The sequence below is a fragment of the Phalacrocorax aristotelis genome, chromosome 6, assembly GCF_949628215.1.
Source record: "Phalacrocorax aristotelis chromosome 6, bGulAri2.1, whole genome shotgun sequence".
Classification (NCBI taxonomy): domain Eukaryota; kingdom Metazoa; phylum Chordata; class Aves; order Suliformes; family Phalacrocoracidae; genus Phalacrocorax; species Phalacrocorax aristotelis.
The window spans coordinates 53,171,266-53,190,385 of record NC_134281.1 but is presented as its reverse complement, the minus strand read 5'-3'; the positions used below and the strand labels follow the sequence as shown (position 1 = coordinate 53,190,385).

The 19,120-nt window shown below is 39.9% G+C and overlaps 1 protein-coding gene across 3 annotated transcripts in view; it reads left to right on the top strand.

The window, feature by feature from the left end:
* Positions 1 to 2,866: 2,866 nt before the first annotated feature.
* The window catches only part of ADGRL4 (adhesion G protein-coupled receptor L4), a 79,746-nt gene continuing 63,492 nt past the window's right edge, over positions 2,867 to 19,120 (top strand). The window contains exons 1-3 of one of the 3 annotated variants that reach the window (XM_075097990.1): positions 2,867 to 2,902; positions 3,422 to 3,482; positions 4,948 to 5,097. In XM_075097990.1, coding sequence (XP_074954091.1) covers positions 3,461 to 3,482; positions 4,948 to 5,097 — 172 coding nt within the window. In that variant the 5' untranslated portion in view covers positions 2,867 to 2,902; positions 3,422 to 3,460. Of the gene's footprint in view, positions 2,990 to 3,421; positions 3,483 to 4,947; positions 5,098 to 19,120 lie in introns of all 3 variants that reach the window. The other 2 variants (XM_075097989.1, XM_075097991.1) reach the window with 2 other exon arrangements.

The window sequence follows — 19,120 nt, the reverse complement described above, 5'->3', positions numbered from 1 at the left end:
CTGTGGGTGTTAGTTTCATAGCATTGTCTGCACAATCAGCATCCCAATTACCTTTAAAACCACTGTGAATAAATACATTTCTTCACAATGCAAATCTTGGAAAATATCCAGTAATCTCTAAGAGCAGGCTGATGTCTTCCTATCAGTTCACCAGCAAAAAAAAAAAAAACCAACTTGAGAATTCTACAGTCACACATAAGATATTGTAATCATAGTGATCAGTAATCAAAAACGTGTGGTTTGAAGTCAAGCATGTTAACCTGTGTATATTTATTTATTTATGCCCTCCTAACTCAGTCTTGCAAAGATAAACGAGCCCATTTATAAAATGAACAACACGTTTAAGTATAGAACTGGGGCTTTGCTTCATGTGTAAGAATGGAAAGTTGGTGTTTTGGAGTGTTTCCACAAACCATTTATTTGTAATACTTCTTTATTTTGAGGCAAACAGGGATGGATTCTGTAGTACTGACAATCCATATTCATGTACCCTTTTTATTTTCTTTAGATATATTTAGTTTAGTTTAGTCATATTCTCCAGAATATGCATTTTTGTGCATGTCCCTCCTCCCTGCCTTTAAAGAGAGACACCCATCTATACTTCAGTTTTATGACATCTCAATTTTTTTTCTCAGCATATTTTGAAAATTTTGACAGCATAAGTTTGAAAATGTGTTTACCCGCTCATCTCCACTTTTTAACTCCTTATCCCTATATGGCAATAGATATTATCAGTAAATCCTCCTGGTTTAATCTCCAAAATGTCTCAGAAATCTCCCCTTTCCTCTTCATTCTCCCCATAATATCTTTGTCAAGTCCATCCTTCTCCACATCCATGCCCACTGCGACCTTGCTGTCTTCAGCTCCTAACTGACACTCACATTAGCCAGTTTCTAAAGTAGTGTAATGCAAAGGTAATCCACTGCTCCCAGTATTGAGATCTCATTAAGATATTCCTAAATCCCCCTTCTTCACTGTCTCCCTATTGCCTTCTAAATTTGATCAAAGCTCCTTTTATCACCCAGAGTTCCTCTTGACCTAACCTTCCTTCTTCTGTCCTTGCTCTGTTCTTCCACATCTTTCTTCTTTACGTGCTTTCTCCTCACCCACTGCTGGTCACAATGTAAACCATTTGCCAATCAGACCTATGTGCCACGTTTGACGTTGTCCACTATATCTGTGAGTGCAGTAGTTGGGCTATACTATTCCAGATGGAAAGTAACCTGATCTGATTGGCATAGTCCCCTTGATATGTTTGAAACAGTGACTACTAAAAAACAGCCTATCATATGCTTTTCTAGCAAAAAGGAAAGGAGGCATTTGTCTTCTTATAGTGAGATTTGGGGTTTTTTTTTCTGAGTCATCCACAACCTCTCCTGTGTCCTTAGGCCTTGAATCAGAAAAGGAATTAAAGTTTTTACTATAAATTCACTGTCACTATGATTCATGAAATTGCTCTCCAACCAGTCTATCTGAACACCCTTCGCAGAAAGCTGATGTCTAGACAAAATTGAAACATACATCTCTGACTTTTCAAAAATATGTTTCCAGCTCTTAAGACCTGAATTTTAGGCTGTAACTTCTTGCTCTCTCTACTTGCTTACTATTAAACATGTCTTAGATTGATTTTGGGGAGCAAAAAGACACAAGGCAATAAGATATAATTTCTGCATTATAGGCTTTCCAAACCCAGACCTCATTATCTGCTGAAATTCAGCAGCAGGATCTGTAAGTTAGTTCAGACAAGCCAAGCTTACAATACAGCACATGTCAGCATGAAGGACAGGACAAGCAGATCAAAGCTCTCCTCAGTTCATTTGACTTTCTATTCCTCTGTGTCTCCATGCATTAGATTACGGGAAAACTTAACAAAACAAACTAATTCCTAGTCCCTTCCTCTCTTCCCCTTTCAGACCCTCCCCCCTCACAAAATCAAACAGGAGAAAAACAGTCTTCCTACACCTGGACCCTTTGTTCATTATTCTGTGGCTCATCGAAAATTAACATCCGGTTGCTGGAGCTTCCTCTCTCTTTGCCAAGGTGCTACAGAAGTACTTTGTGCCAACCAGACACCTACGTGCTTTTTCTACATGCCTCACACCTCCCTGCCCTGAGCAGAGTTTAACCCACTGAATGCCAGCAGCGATCATGAAGCTGGAAGATGATGGCGAGCAAACAGTTCCAAACAAGTTTAGAAAATGTGCCGCCACATCCACGTCCACAGATAATTTCTAAGAGCAGCCTGATGCTTTCCCACCGCTTCCGTACTAAAGTCCCAGCTTCAAAACATTCAAGTCAGACATGCGATATTTTGTCACAATGACATCCACAGCCTCATGTCCATCTGATTTAGTTGAGAGATATTCTCCATTCTTCCAGCAGCATACCTGTTTGTGCATGTCCCTCTGTTCCCATCTATAAGGACATACATCACTGCTTCAGTTTTACAGTGCTTCTATATGTGAGTCATCATCTCCAGGAAGCTGGGAAATGATGGTATGCACATCATCCATAGCAAGATTAGAGAAAATATTGCACGTCCATGCATAATGTAAGTACATGCTGAAGTCTCTTTGGTTAGGATGCTATAATAAGGATAGAACTGCTCTCATGTTTAACACAAAGACATGCCAAATGCTTTACCAGATTGATTATATTGAATATGTCCTATTACACAACACCCTTTTTCAGTCCCGTGAACCCATAGAAACTTCAGCTCCTTTGGTTCCTGAGATTCCAGGCCATACAATTGCCTTCCTGCCTCTTTCCTCCCTGCCTATACGTCTTTGTTTTCCTCACAAAGCAGAGTTCAGTGGATTTCCTGTACCTCCCCACAGGCCATTACCCTTAAAGCAACATTGCCCTGCTGCAGTGAGGATCTATCTCAAAAACGAAGAAAGCGGTAGGAAGAACAACAGCAGTCAGCCAAGATTGTCTCCAAAAAAAAATGGGTCTCAGGGCTCACATATACTCAGCTCACCAGGAAAAGGTGGAAGGAAGCATGTAGACCGTTACCTCCAAGCTTGTAAACCCTGAGCTACTTACTAATCTCCTCCACCTCTTCCTCACCCTCCCTGATCTGTTCCACTGTTCTGCTGCTACTCCCATGCTCCTCTAACCCACTCACCCCTGAATCTTCTCTGATATGCCCTGCAAGACCCAGGCTCCTGCTTGTCTTCTACTTTCTCATTTATTCCCTTCTCATTTATTCCCTACTTGCCAGGAGACCAGGTCCTCAGCCCCTTCTGACCCTCCCTGTCCTGCATGTGAGTCTCAGGAGCTTTTGGAAGCGTGAAGCCCAGGACAAAGGGCAGTGTCAGAGCTGCGCCTGCACCAGGACGTCACTTTCTTGATAGGCATGTGTGCGTGTTTTGCGCATGGTCATACATTTTAAGGCAGGGAGTTTTTTTCTGTGACACAGGGACTCTGCACCAGGCACCGTACAGCAACGGCATCACCAATGAAACTGCTTCCATTCCTAGGTAGGTGAAATCTCCTTCCCTGGGGAGCGAGTGACAGGAGGGAAGGGTCCAGGGTCTGGCAAGGAGAAACGAGTGTGTTGGAGATTGTAGAAAGCTGCTGGGTACATGGGACTGAAAGTCTCCTCCGGGTTTGGTATTTGCATGGTTAGGATCATCCCAAAAACAAATCCCACAAATGCTAGTCTTTACCTCATTGTGGGTTTTGTTCTGTAGAAACCAGGTGTCTGTGGATTTGCTTTTATTTTTCCCCTCTCTCTCTGTCTGCTTGGGACATTTTTAGATTTCAAATTTTATGAACAGCAAAATGACAAGAGAATCCCACAGGTTTCTGTTTTAATCTCTGGAAGATGGTCTCCTTTCTCAAAAACAGAGGGAAAAGATGAAACTTGGTGATACCTAAATTGATCTGGATTATATATAGTTGTTAAAAATCTGTCTGTAATTTTTAGTCTTGAATTTTTCATGAAAAGACCAAGAAAACAACACCTCAGTGAGATTTCCTGGAGCAATGAAACCTGTAATTGTAACATAGGGTAGCAAATATCCAGAATAATATTTGGGTAGCGAAAACCAGAACTGCAGGGGAAGGCAGCATCCAAAAGGACCTTTGTGTTCTGCAACTCTCGTTATGTCCTGCTAACAATTTATAAAGTACAAAGTAAAAAACTTACTTTCCACTCCAAGTTAACTGCCTCATTTCTAACCGACTACAGGGTGTGTATAATTATTGAGTGAGCTGTTAGTTTTCTCAAAGGCAGAGATTCCTTTTTTCTTTGTGTTGAAAACCATATGTGTTCATACAATGGGAAAGTAGTTAGACAATTTAGGAGCCATCCAGTGGCTGGAAAAAAGAAGACAATACTTTCATAACATGGAAATGGTATTTTAAGAGATTAACTTCAAATAATTTGGATAGATTTTTAAAACCTAATGTCATAATGCAGTAAATTCTGTGACAAGTTATTTTAATCTCTCAGACCATACATGTGTTAGCCACACAAGTATGGAAGTGCTTGTAAACATAAAATCTCTGGTCAGGGGAACCTTCTTCGGTATTTTTAACTTGATATGTGTAGGGCAGTTTGGATTACACTCAATACATAAATCAGAGTGCAAATAAATGTCTGTGCTTTACTGGAAAGTACTAGAGTGCTTTGAAAGCCTTTCAAATGTTTTCCCCAGATCACTGAGTAAGTTCTATATTGTTTACCAATTTATACTGGTTTAGCACATACACTAGTTCTTGATCTACAGTGTCTGCTGTTTGTAGCCCCTGGGTACTTTTACCAAAGAAGTCCCTGTAGCTGGTGGCCCTCACCCCATTGTGTGATATAGCTGAATCTGTAATGATGTTAAGTTTACTGGAATGCACCAATTTTGTGGATATCTTTTGCCCAGATCTAGTTTTAGAGCTTAGAATGAAGCTTTTAGATAAAGAAACAAGTCTGATTTTCCTTTATTCCAGTTCTGATTTCCAGTCTGCTGGACTATGGCTGCACTTCTGCAAGCTGCAACATGACATGCCACAAAAATGCCAGGTGTGAAGTTCAGGGTGGGACAACAGGCTGCTATTGCTCCCAAGGATATACAGGAAATGGCATAACGTTCTGTAACGGTAAACAGATTTTACCTATATGCATTTCTTTTACGTGCTTGCTTGAAAAACTTACTCAAGAGCCTACCAGCTCAAGGATTAAGCTTTATGTCAAAACACCTTACACTAACATGTTCTCAAAGCCAAAAAGTTTAGCAGTTTCTGAGAAATTCTACAACTTATTCTCAGCCTAGTATTTTAATATAGCATACGGTGCATCTGAATTGAGTATGACCCATTTTCCAGCTTTCCTTTTCCATGAAAGATGATGATGCATCTTCTCTGATTTAGCTTCAGCAATTTCCCTCATGACTCAGGACTTCTGAAACTTGGAGTTGGCATGACTGCTACTTTACAGCGCTCACATCTCATCCACACACACTCTTTTCCCAGCAGCTGACCATGATCAAATAATACAGCTCCTGGGCTACTCTAGAAGACTGAGGAGGTGTGTGTGCCGCAGAGACATGCCCACATGTGAGGCCAACATTAATTTTTCCACTACAGCTTCTTGCAAGGGAAATATGCCAGAAATCCTTTGGAGGGGTCTGCTTCTGGATGCCTTTAGCTTCCATCCAAAGAAAAGGATGTTTTCCCTGCCTTCACTTTTGAGTTGTCCTCCACTATGAATAGCTCTAGTACTTACTTCCACTGTAAGATATAGCTACGCCCAGATGCAGGCAGGCTAAAATTCATACGAATCTTATCAGTTTTCAGTGTCCTGAAAAGTAATTATGATATTAACCATGCATTTGGTCAGTTTTTGTGTTTCATGCATCTTGAGAAATTTGGCCGTAACAGAGGCATTTCAGTTTGGTATGAGCACAGATAAGCGGCCCAACTTTGGATTTTTAAAGCTCATTTCCTATGGTGTACTTGGAAGTGTGTTTGTTTTAGGAAAATTTAGAATGCAAAGACCTTTTTCCTAAGAAAGCTGCCTACCCTTTTATAAGCTGGGAATGCTTAGCGAGAAATATAGCTGACTAAAATAATAAACAATATGGAGTCACAAAAATAGTAGAATGATTTCGTTTGGAAGAGACCTCCAGAGGTCATCTGGTCCAGCTCCCCACTTGGAGCAGGTCCCACTTAGAGAAGGTTGCTCAGGGCCTTGTCCAGCCAAGTTTTTAGTATCTCCAAGGATGAAGATTGCACACCTCTCTGGGCCCCTCTTCCCGTGTCTGGCTACCATAATTTTGACAACTTTTTCTGATATCTAGTTGCGGTTTCTCTTACTGCAGCTTGTAACTTTTGCTTCTCATGCGCACTTACCGCTGTACATTTCTAATAATAGTTTAGCTTCCTCTCCTCCCATGACACCCATTATGCAGCTATAGACATCAGTATGATTTCCCCTTTGCCTTCTCTTAGCCTGAACAAACACTTCTCTCAGCCTCTTTTTTGCATCACATGTCATGTAATCACTGAACGAATTTCTTGAATTTAATGCTAACCTTGCCCTAAATATAGGTAAATCATTATTTGTCTATCGAGCTGGTCATATGAAAATAAGAAGAAATGGCCTTCACAGCACTAGTATTGTATTTGCACTAATTCAATTTTACTACCATGAATAAGCTGGTAGATTTGAAAGTTAAGTGCACATTATGTTTGGAGAGTCAAGGGCCTACGCTTGTGAATAATGCATAGAAAGAAGAAAAACAAGTCAAATTTTAGCAATGCTACCTGGAACAAATCAAGCCAGCACTTACCTACCATGATCTGATACCCACTACATTGTCTGTACTTTTCTAGAAATTGTGATTGTGAATCATCTATTAAATTTGCAGTAAAGATAGCTGTTGCTCTTCACTGTCATTACTGACATTCTTAAATCCATCCATTATATACGTACCCGTTATGGCATTATTAAATCTATTTCTGTAAGGATGGATTTATCTTACCTTCAATGTTTTTCTCATACAGTATCTTTTTCTTACTTTCTCTTTTGCCTGTATTTTCTTGGGGAAATCTACATTCAAAATTCATAAAAACATTCATTGATCATTTAAAGAAAATTCAGTACAGTGAAATATACATTCACAAATCTTGTGAATCAATTAATTGTTTATTAAGAATTATACTGAGTGTTTGGAAACAGTCTTTAAAATAAAATTTCCAATGTCAGTCCAGGCAAACAGCTACTAGATGTATTTGTGGTGCTTTGCAGTTAAGTAGCAGTGGTTTGAAGCAAGCCTCATGTCAGGAGGCCAGTGTTTTTTCTGGTAAAATACCTCAACAACCGCCAAAGTCACTTACCCTCCAGCTAAGCAGCAAAGCTTGTATCGGAACTATGTGGCTGTTGCCCCTGAAAGAGAGACGACGTTTCTCCAGGGCAGCATGTTACACAGTGCATTATTAATATTTTGCAGTAGTCCTCTAATAGCATAAACAAGTAACCTGAATTTTAATTGGGCAGGCTTTAAAAAGGATTAGAAATATAGGCTGAACTCTATCATTAATACTTTAAAGCTACAAAAACGTAAAGCAAAGCCTCAGTTTTTTAATGATGTAGTAGATCTTGCTGTTCTGTGTGGCAAAAGAGGCAGGTGTATCTGCTGTTCTCCAGATAGCTACCCATTTTTCTTCAGTTAATAATCTTAGGCTTTTACAATGATAGTCCAGTCACCTTCAAAGCAGATTCTCAATTATGTGCTAATACAGGCATTTTCTAAAGAGTATATATGGTACGTTGTGTTTACACATTTGCCCTTTTAGTTATTTAGATAGGCTGTGAGAGTTGTAATTACTGTCAACAACATTAATAATTTTGCATAGCGTAGAACCAACTTCTTGTGCTTATCCTGGTAGACAATTAAATCAGAACAGTAGTTATTTTGAGGGTTTATTCTGGAACAAGAAACTCAAATTCTTTCTTCTTGTAAAAATGTTGAACAAAAAAAAATGTGAGTATTCAGGTTAGTTCTCTTAAGCTTGAATAGCTGGAAAACTGTCCCTTTTTATTTATAGGTTCATTCTCACTGTATTTAAAAGGTTTACATTTGTTTCTCTACTTTCACTTGCTTGTAACACCTCTTAAATACTTGTAAAAGTTATTTCTTTGCTAGCTCTGTCTTTTCAAAGTGATACACTTAGACATTTTCCCTTGAGTTTACTGTGCTGCAAAAGGCAATAATGCCCTGTTACATTTATTTCCTAGCACCATTATTGATGAATCATGAATCACTGATGTCAGCATACCTTTGGAATGGGGTTTGTTAGTTTTTACTTTGCTCCCTTTGCCAGCTGGCTAAGTGGCGGCAGAGAGCTCAAGATTATTGGATTTGCTGTGTATAGATAAAGACATATAGATATGAATTTAATTTCCTGGTGTCAAAGTCATGGCTTTTAAAATAATTATCCTCTTACAATCTTTCCCACAAGATTTCAACCACTTTAAATTAGGTCGTGTTTTGGACTTTCCGAAGGCATACTTTGGCCAGTCTAACAAAAAGCTAATCCTCTTCATAATCTCATTGTCTTCAGTAAGAATATGTGCAGGAATGCACATAGTCAGGAGACTAACTGATTGTAGGACCTGGACTCTTTTATATATTGGAATTATAACTTACATAGCAATAAATTCCTTCTGTACGGTATCTTCCAGAAAGCCATAAATGAGTCACCTTGTCAAGCTTTACACCTCGGAGGTACAAAATACTATCCCATTCTTCTTACTTCTTCTTTTGTATTTATATTCCTTGCTTTATGTAGTACAAGATGAGAGAGAACAGCCTCTGAAAATATAACTATTTGCCGTTTAGGACTCCATTCTTGGGCAGATGTGTATTTGGAATGTAATGCGTGAGGCTTTGGCTTCACATTATCATACACCTAATTGAAGTAGCACAGCTAGAGCTCTTGGCGTAAAAATATAGCCAGACAAGACTGATTTATAGACAAGTATACTTCCTCTTGTGCAAAAAAGCCATGGAAGTTTTGCTGATAAATAGCATATATTTGCCACATTAGTAAATCCATTTCTTGATATAAAAAGAGTCGGCCATATAAATTAGGTGTTGCTCATAATCCCAGCTTTCTTCCAGAAGAAAATTAAAGGGAACAAACAAAATTTCAGATCCTTTAGAAAAGCTTGGGGTGGAAGTAAAACTTCATAGAAGCCAATATTTTATTTTTAAAACAGAGAGAAAAATGAGTTGGCATCATTGATGCTTTCCTAAGCAGCTCTGCTGTTTCAATACTGGCTGCTTCTTGATTGCTGACTGCCAATTTGCTGCTTTGCTGGCACACTGCAGGAAATTAAAGTAAACAGTGTGATCACAGTGTTTACTTTAACTTTGCAAAATACGGAAGGAAAATGAAGCAGTGCTGTTTGTTCCAGGAGGGTAGGCAGGCAAGCAGGAAAAGTCTGAACACAATATCCCTCCCAGATATCCCCGCACAATATTCCCTTGTAAATGTCACTTGCAAATTATACTGCAAAATTAATCAGTCTTACTTGTAAAATAGTTACAGCTCTTCCAGAAATAGTGAGCAGGAACTTAGGCTATCTGGGAAACTTTGTACTGAAGCAAGGCACTGACTCTTTCTGAAGTGCAGTGCAGGAGGATTTATCATTTTCCAGAGGCAAAAAATACATCAGTGCAAAGTGGTATTTTATATCAAAATATAGAATCCCTGTTAGAACACAGGGCAATTTGTGTAAACTCAGCTGAATCAAATTGAAAGCCTACTCAATAACTGAACACAAACATATTTTCTTGTTTTACTGAGGGTCATACGACCAAGTCTCTGGCTTTTGCCAGCTCTGAAAAGGAGCTTTCCTATGAAACGTTCAGCTCCTTGCTCTAAGGTGATGTCGCTGTGTCCCACCACCAACTTTTATTGCAGTCACTGACTTTGTCTTGATTCACTGGTGTCACCATTGCCATTCTGCAGCACCCAGGAGGTGTATAGTTTTGAGGGAATTTTCACCTTTCAAATTAACATGACCCTGTAAAACCACCGTGTATAATCATTTCATTCTATCCAGGAATGTCCTTCAGTAGAAAATGATCTAACCCAAATGCTGGTTCACTAGAGGAGAATTTTTTTTTGTTGTTACCAGCATGCATACATCACTGGATGTCACTTCTGTGTTTACCAAATAGTCTGAAATCACTGATACGGAAGATCCAATCCACACACTTCCTAAATTCATTTCACTGCTATCAGTTACCACAAGCTATAAAAAGGCAAATTGCAGCTGCTCTAGCATAGCACAGCAGGAGAAAGATATGCCTTAGCCAAACACAAATAACAGGGCTTAACGCAGTGGGTGACAGCTTGGAAAACGTGGGATGTTCTAAGCAGGAGGCCAAAGCAGGCCACCGATTCCCAGCCCTTTTGACATACTCCTCATAGCCTCTGGGCTTGTCTCTCACCCTCCCTTACTCTTTTACCTATTTCCCCCTCCTCCCGTGTCTCCCAATCCTGCTGTTTTGCCTCCAAATTCTGCTGGATCTTTTACATGGTTTCAGGGTGGAGCATGGTAAAACCAGAGCGTGGGCTGAGTGAAAAGGCAGAAGTCATCTTCAAATTCAGAATTCTTACTTGAGGCTTAGGTATCTGGCTTTTTGGTGATCCCAAGAAGTGTTAGGAGGCACCATCCTGTTTGTTGCATATGTAGGTATTATATTTAATTAAGCCCATACCTTCAGGTTTCCTCTCCAGAGGACGGAAAGTTTTCTTCCCTTCCATGTCTTGATTGGTCATGATGTAGCTAAATGATTTTTGCTTTTTCCTGAAGTGCAGAGATTGACTGCTGAGCTGTGCGATGTTACCCAGCCAAGGTATCTTGATCACACATCCTGGATTAAACCTGTAGGCAGGTCATGGAATTGAAAAGCCTGGACAAATTAGCTGGGAGGATTTGATATTCCAGCACGTGGTGGTCCACTTGCCTGGGAAAGGGTGGTGTTAATGTGCAGGTTAACATAGCAGATTCCTGGCCATTTAGAGACCTTCAGCTTTATGTATGGCTTTTGCCTTTTCATGTGCAAGATGTTACACTTTTCTGTGAATTTGGCAAGGCTTTGATGGCTATGATGTATGTAGACTGCTGGGGACTAAGCAGCTGTTGCATGGTTATCTTCCAGTTGCAAAGACGGACCTATGTTTATGTTCCTGAAGATAGCCATCCCCTTGGCTAACATTGTTAGTCAAAACAGTGTCTATGTAGAGTTGACTTTACTTTTTATAATTGAAATTGTTTATTGTAACTAGCTATCATTGAAAGCATATTTTAGTTGGAGTATTTAAGAGTAGATCTGGAATGTGAAAGGGGAGAGTGTGCTACAACAGTGCCTGGTGATGCATGAGGACATTAGTCAGATGGAAAGCAGTGCAATATGTTTGAAGTAACAATATGATCCTGCTGAATGAGACACAGTGGAGGCTGTCCTTCTCCAATTGTCTTACCTCTATAAGTGGCTGAGTCCATAAAATTTTGACTCGAAGAATTTTATGCATTTGAAATGCCAAATCCAGTTGTCTCACTGATATGAAAAAATCCCTCCCAGTTTCTCATTTGAATGAGATAGACAGAAATCTTCGGAGGGTTAGCTCTTCTTCCTACTGCCAGAAAACACAGTTCGCCTGGGCCAGAGATACACTATAATAATTTGTAAGATTGATCCTCATTTTAATAAGCCTTGGACTGAGCCCATGATAGACTCATAACATTCAAAATTCGAGAGGGGAAAAAAAGAGGCAGGTCTATCTTTTTTCCCCATGTTTTTGTGTTTACATTTTCTTGAAACGGTACTTTAAGCATGACTGAAATACAGTGATGCATTTTTTGAATGGGCCAGAAAGAAACAAAACTTCCTTTTGTTACATCTTTAATCATATCCAGTCTGTCTTTTAAATTTGCCCTGATGCATTTAAAAAGAGTTTTTAGCATGTGTGTAGATGATGCGGTAAAAAAGTTAGTTGTCTCTCTCAAAAATGTATCCAAACTTTCAAGCTGACCAGCTGCACACGGATGGTTTCTTATGTGTTTAACTCAAAATGTGTTTTAACCCATGCCAAATAATGCTAATTTCCTTTCTTGAGAAAATACTCTTTTCATCCTGCTTCATGGTCCTAAGAATCAATCAGTGTGTTACATGTTTAGAGGATGGGGGAAAATTCATTTAAGGAGCTTTAAACTTATTATCTCAGAGTCTGCTTACTTTGTGTTTGCCAGAGATATGATTCACTTCCTGGATCTCTAGCATCTGAAGTGGCCTCAGAAGGTCCAACAATAACAACACATTCTTCTCACTTGCTGGTTTGAACTAAAAGGATGGAAGTTATTTCCAGAACACATATACTCATACATGTATATTAAATGTACACAAATGTGCACACAGGGACCTATGTATAAGTAGGTAAGTGAATAAAAAGCAACCTTTTCTATGAAAAAATTTTAAAGCAATCTCAGAATTGTCAGTTTTACTCATTCTGGATTGTATAGCTGAAATTATCTTTTGTTAAGTAAAGACCAGGATTTATTGGAGAGAAATTGCTTCCATAAATTCCACCTCCTTGGGACATCTTCTGTAGCTAGGTCTGCACATGGTAGAGCCTGCTACAGCTATCAGATCGTGCAGCTGCCTTGGGGCTATGAAGTTAGTGTTACCCACATAACAAGGAAAGTATTGTAAGGAATTACACACATAAGAGATGATGATGTCATTTCTGTGCAGCTACATTGATTTCTATATAAAATTCCACCAATCTGGCATACTGATATTACTTTTGTCTCTGTTCAACAACTCATAGAGATCAATAGTAGGAAAGTGTTCTCTTTAGGACCGTTTTTGATTTTGTTTGTTTGTTTGTTTGTTTTCCTCTTCCAGAATAAACTGGTCAGGAGTGGTGAAGTTGTCTGTAACCTCATTTGAAATGTGTAATTTATCTCGGATGATTTGCTGGTGCACAATTTTTCTGTGTATGACTGTGAAAAATTGCCGACTGAGCTGTTGGCAGACAGAATATCAAACCCCACTCAGCCCTGTGTGTATGAAAGAGTTTAAGAAGGTAATTGACACTTTGGGCCTCTATTTGCCAAAGAAAGAGATAATGACTTCTCCAAGAAGATTAGAATCTAACCAAACATTGTGCTCTAAATATAGAGCACAAAGCCAGGTGATGTTTGTGAAAATGCTGCCCGGCTGTAGGGGGAGGAGGGGGCTGAAGGGCTGCAATTTTGCACTGTATATTTTTTAGGTACACAGATTTAATTTAGAGATTATGGCTTGAAAATGAAATTTACAGTATGTGTGTTTTTCGGCGATAAGAAATTGATTTTGTGACCTTGGTACACACTAATTGAAATATCTGGCACTGTGTTTTGCTGAGGTTAAAGGAAGCCATATACGCCTGGAACCGCATTCTTCTTTCACCTTGAACTGTGCAGTTAATCACAACCACAATCAGTGGCAGGAAGGAAGCTGCTGTTTCGCTGTGGTACAAGGAAGCTGAATAATCTCTGTTCATTGTCTAATGGATAGGTTGTTGTGTGATTACTTTGGGCTAAGTTTGAGAGACTCACGATAACTTCAATATGGAGACTCCTGGTGGAATTAACATTCAGCAGGTACCAGGGGCCAGAGCTGCACCTGCTGCCCTGCTGCGGACGGAGCAAGCAGGCAGGTCTGCACGGCAGAGGTGCGGGGGCTTCTCCTTTGATCTGCCCACCGCAAGCGTGGTTGCTCATTTAGGACTGAGACGGCTCTATCTTGTGCTCTCTGCCGCTGTGCCAGGAGATGATACGGGGAAAAGGCTCCCTGGTTGTGCACTCCTGCATGCTGTTCCAGCGGCAGGGAGGAGAGAGCAGGACATGGGCCGCTCTGCCCTTGGATTGTTATTCCTGTGCATCCTCCCGCTTGAAAGGCCAGTTGTAGTTATTAGGAACAGCAGCTATGCCCCAAGGGACTCCCCTGGTGGGGTTTTGATTTAATATGTCTGCTTTATTTAACTGAGTTTCTGTCTTAGCTTAGACTTGTACAACTGTGGCAGTTTAAAGTTGTCTATAAACCAGTGTGGCAGGGTGTCCCATTATTTTGCTTATTACTTAATGTTACACATTTGTTAGGTTGGCACAGGATCATGTTTTTCAAAAAGGAAAATGAAAGCTCCTGAAAAGCCTTGACAATAAATGGTTATTTGTTCAAAAACAGCCGAGTCCAATCTTTGTTTATGTTAGTAGGCTTCATGTAATGGTGTTGCAATAAAGAAAAACAGCTCTTCAGGATATGCATTGGCTTTTATGTTTTATTTGTAATGAAAGCTATGCACATAGGCAGCAATCTACATAAGTTACATTGAGGGAAAACATAAGCATAGACGGTGACTTGCATGTTTATATTTTTAATATTTATTTGTGGCAAAATGTCTGGATCTCAGTTTTAAAGAACGCGAAATTAGGCTGAGGTATCACAGTTTTCTCTCCCAGAATGTTGCCAAAGAACGCCTAAGAGAAAAGGTGAGCTCATCCTACACCAGGAGACCACCGCTTCTCTCCTGGCCCATCTGTGCAGAGGAGCTGCAGGTCCATTCCCATGACCATTGCACTATCTTCTCATATTCTGTCCCAGGTTAGGAGGGAGTCCGGTGATCCACACTGCCCTCCTAACGTTGTAATGGTTTTTGGGTATCCCCAAGGTTCAAACTGGCTGAAGGCAGCACAGCTTGTGTAGGGAGTGTCATGTGAGTTAATACAGCAATGATCTCTGAACCCCATGAAGGTCTTCATCACTGATCCCTGTAACTTCAGGATGTTGGCACGAACTAAAGAGAAGTTCAGCTAAGCTCTACAGGCCTAAAAAGGAGCTCCAAGACTTGCATTGGTTCTTTGTGGTGATGTGAAATGAGTTGGTAGAAAATCATATTACCATGGGGGCTTTGCCTTACTTTTTATCTTGAGTAAATCACTTTGCTGGGTAGCATTGATCCGGAGGAAGCTCTACCTTTTCAAAATCAGATTGTAAGTTCAACAGGGAGATCTGTGGAAGCTGGAGCTACTCAGGTGAACAGGTTCAGGCCCTTTGTACCTATGCAAAACATTTCAGTAGTTAGAGTTAAGATGAAGCATGCACCAATTCATAAATATGACCCACTGTGCAATATAAAAATATGAATGTTTCTGTCCCATTGTGTAAAGGATATCTGGTGCATACAGAAAGAATTTCATCTCCTTAACTACTGCAGAGAAAATGGGAAAGGCAAATAACCTCTGAAAGTGTACTGACTTGAAAGCAGTGATTGGGAGAAATTTCTAAAACTGAACACGGCTTTTCATCTGGGCCAATCAAAATAGAAACTATGTGGGGTAGCAGTTGTAAACAACACAGAGCTGTGATGTGGTTGCTTTTTTAGGGTCGTCATGCAAATCTTGGTACGTTGATTCCACAAAGCTTTCATCATACTCAGCTCCATGGTTAAGATCTAGGAAATTCTTAGTAAAGCTGTCTTTAGAAAATGAGGTTGCTTCAGGCGTGCACCATACAGCACCACTGCTTTCACAGGAGAAGCCAGATATTCAGTCATAAGTGCGTTGGGGTACAATGGAGGGCTACAGAGTTGTTGAGCTCCGTTTGTATCATTTTGCACATGAGGTCTGAGGCTTAGACAGATGTCAAAGGAGAGGCTGGGATAATATTTACACAGCTGTGGGCTGCAAAGAAAAGAACAGTTAACTGAACTTTTTGTACATCCTCTTGAATAAACAGGTAGTATGCTAATACCACCAAATGCTTCTTGTTGGAGGGGAGGTATGTGCTAAAAGGCCTCTGTGCTGTATTCTGTGTTCTCAGAGAAAGCTATTGCAGCTTTTATTAGCTGTAAAGTGGTCCTGAATTATTACTCAAGTTTTGGCCTTAGACCGATGAACATTCGGAAAACTTTTAACCTGACAATGGCACATTACCCTCAAGGAATGCCATGCAGACAGCAGCATTCAGACTTGAGCTTGATAGTCAAACTAGCAAGGGGTCTGTGCTGCAATATTGACATCTAGTTTTCAGTGCTGCAACAGAAATCCAAGTGCAGAGCTATTGCTGTTTTCACTGGCAGTGTGGTTAAAACGGTCTCTTGATATACCTGCTGCCTCTGTTCTTACTGCAGTAAGCAATGGCAAGAGCATGAATGAGTACAGTAATGTATTTTATTATAGTTTCCTGCAGAAGGGGTGACGCTGGTGACTTTCCTCCAACAGGGAGGTGACTTGCAATTGACTCTTGCAAGCCACAATGGCTGTAGAACACAAAGCCACAGTTAGGGGTGGATTTTCCAAATAAATATTTGTTGAGCACTTTTGAACTGTCTGGCTCTATCCTAGGTGCCTAAAGGAGGACTGAGTTGTTTCAAAAGAATAATCCCAGTTGTGGGTGCTGAGCAATTGAAAATCTGTCCCTGAAGTGCTTTTTTTAATTTTTTTTCCTATCATCTGTTGGCAGTTTGGGCTTTTGATTGATGTATTACTTTATTTTTAACTGCAAAGAACCTTTAATTAGGGAAGGGAACTATGTGAATGAGCTGGAGCTGCTGGTGGTAGCAGCTCCTTGCCGTCAGAGATTCGGTAATTAAATAAGTAGATAATATCCTCCTTATTGAGAAGATTTAGAAAATCATAAGGACTTTGCATTATTACAGTGTTTAACATCTGCAAATGGAGCAAAAAAACCCATAATGGAAATTTTCATTAGCTGCAATGCATGTGGAGGACTCGTTTTCTTTCTTTGAACAGCCAAACACTAAACAGTTCCTAAATCCCTCCTTGTTACTTATGTTTTCTTCTTGGTGGTTAAAAACCCCGTATAGCAGAAATTGAAGACTTGCTATTAAAATACTTGCTGACAGCTCCATTCAAAACATCCTTTCAAATAGTGCTATCACATCATGATTCATCTGCTATTCTGATATAGTTCCTTTAACAACAAGTACCTTCCTTCTTGGTTAGGGCCCATCTCTTTTCATTAGAAAATTCTTCCTTTAGAGACTTTATTGAATCTCTGCTGTAAACAAGTCTTTCTCTGGTGTGGTACCTTTTGTGTTACAGAACACATGTAACCCACCAAAAAGCACAGTAACAGGCTTATTGGGGATGAAAAATGAGAGATGATCACAGCACAAGAAAGAAACACTTGCCTTTTTCACCTCCTCACCTGGAGTATTTTGCCCTGTGCAATTAGCATAACAAGTCAGGGTTTCTGGCTCAGTATAATGACCCCACTGGACCCAGCAAGTGCATGCTGTCCTGTTGGCTGCAGAGCTAGCGTGCAGCACCGCACCTCTGTGCACTGACTGCCAGGGCCAGATCTTCCTTCACCTGGTGTAGAGCAGCACAGATCTATCGACTACCGCACGGTTACGTAGCTCCCGCCAGCTGAAGACCAAACCCAGGAACATCCTAGGGATTAAGTGGTCCCCAGTGAAGCAGGGTGAATTTCACTCTTGAAGCTTGAAGTTAGAATTATTTACAGTCACTTTAACAGGACAACAGCTGCTCTTTACCTAGAGATGAGCCAACAGCACTGAAAGAATTTGGATCTGAATTGCAGATGGATGGATTTCAATTTGAGTCAAGTAGCTGGACTGCACGATTCTGTACTGTAAGCTCTCAAAGTCAGAGCTTGCGAGAAAAATCATTAATTTGGAAGCTGATACTCTGAAAGACTTTTATGAAGCAATATATTTTCATAGCAGACACAGATCAATTTAAAAGTAGTAATCAAGGGCCATGTGCTACGTGTTCATGGACAGAAAATGTAGACAATCCAGCCAGAGCCAGACACTTAACATTCAGAGTATTCAGACTAGCACTGAGGATATTGCCTCTATGGAAAATAGTATGGTTCAGTATTAAAGTATTGTGAATTTGTGAGATAATCACAATGCTGTGCAGATATAAAGATGTTGCCGATCGCTGCAAGAAACGAGCTCACCATAACTTTTCTAGGCAAATTTGGGTTTAACTTCTGTGCAGATTTTGGTGGAAGTGAAAGTCTCTGCAAATATTCCACAGAAAAGACATGTTCGATTCTTGAGACAAAAGAGAAAACTGTAATATAATAGAACCCAGTTAAATGACTTTTTACCTTCTTTAAAAGGTATTCTCTAAATTCAGAGTAACTACACCAGTTCTTATCAAATGAGATTCAGATCCAGGGATTTTTCCCTTGCTAGTCCTAAGAATTTTATAAGATGTAACATTCCCCTAAAATATGAGGCATCCCCACACTGCTGTTTTACGTCACGCAAGTAATAGCATTGTACAAAACCAAAATGGATATTTATTTGGATACTACTACAGCTAAACTCCTCCTGGAAATTTTTAACGTTACCCCCTTAGTAGTTGCTTTGTTGATACTTATATGAAAAAATAGTGGCCACTGGCAATGATAGATATTTCAAAAGGCTGATTCATTTCATCTCTCACGGCAGTCATTGACAGTCTCTGCTCTGTACCATGCTAAGTGTCTGAAATCAGATCCTCAGACATTCAGGATTTGCACTTCAAGCCAGACATGGTTTTCACTCCTTTGCTGAAGTCATCCTCTGTCATAAGTTGAAGCACCCTGAAGGCACCTCCCTGTGAATTACTTACACCTTCTCAGGTTGATTTTTCTACAATTTTCCATATCAAGTCTTTACCAGCCAGGAAGGAAAGAAGAGAATAATGAAATCTTTAATGGGTGGCTTTATTTTAACTGATGTGCTAAGGTTTTCTGTGGGAGTGACTTAGAAGTATGATCGTCTTCAGTACCTTTTGAACTCAGTTGTCTACCACTAAATTTTAAAAAAGTTTCTAAAATGCTGAAAATTTTGTGTAAATAACCTGATGTGAAAAGTTACACTGTAAATTCACATATAGTGAGGAATTGACACGGAAGGGTAATTTTACCTTGGACTGAACCATGAAAAAAGTTTGATCTTGAGCTTGCATTTCCTTGGCCACCAAAGTCAAGCAAATTCAAGGCGTAAAATGGTAGGAAGCCAGGTCTCAACACTTGCAGGTATTATGGAATGTTTTGTTTGCTGCAAGTATTCAGAAGCA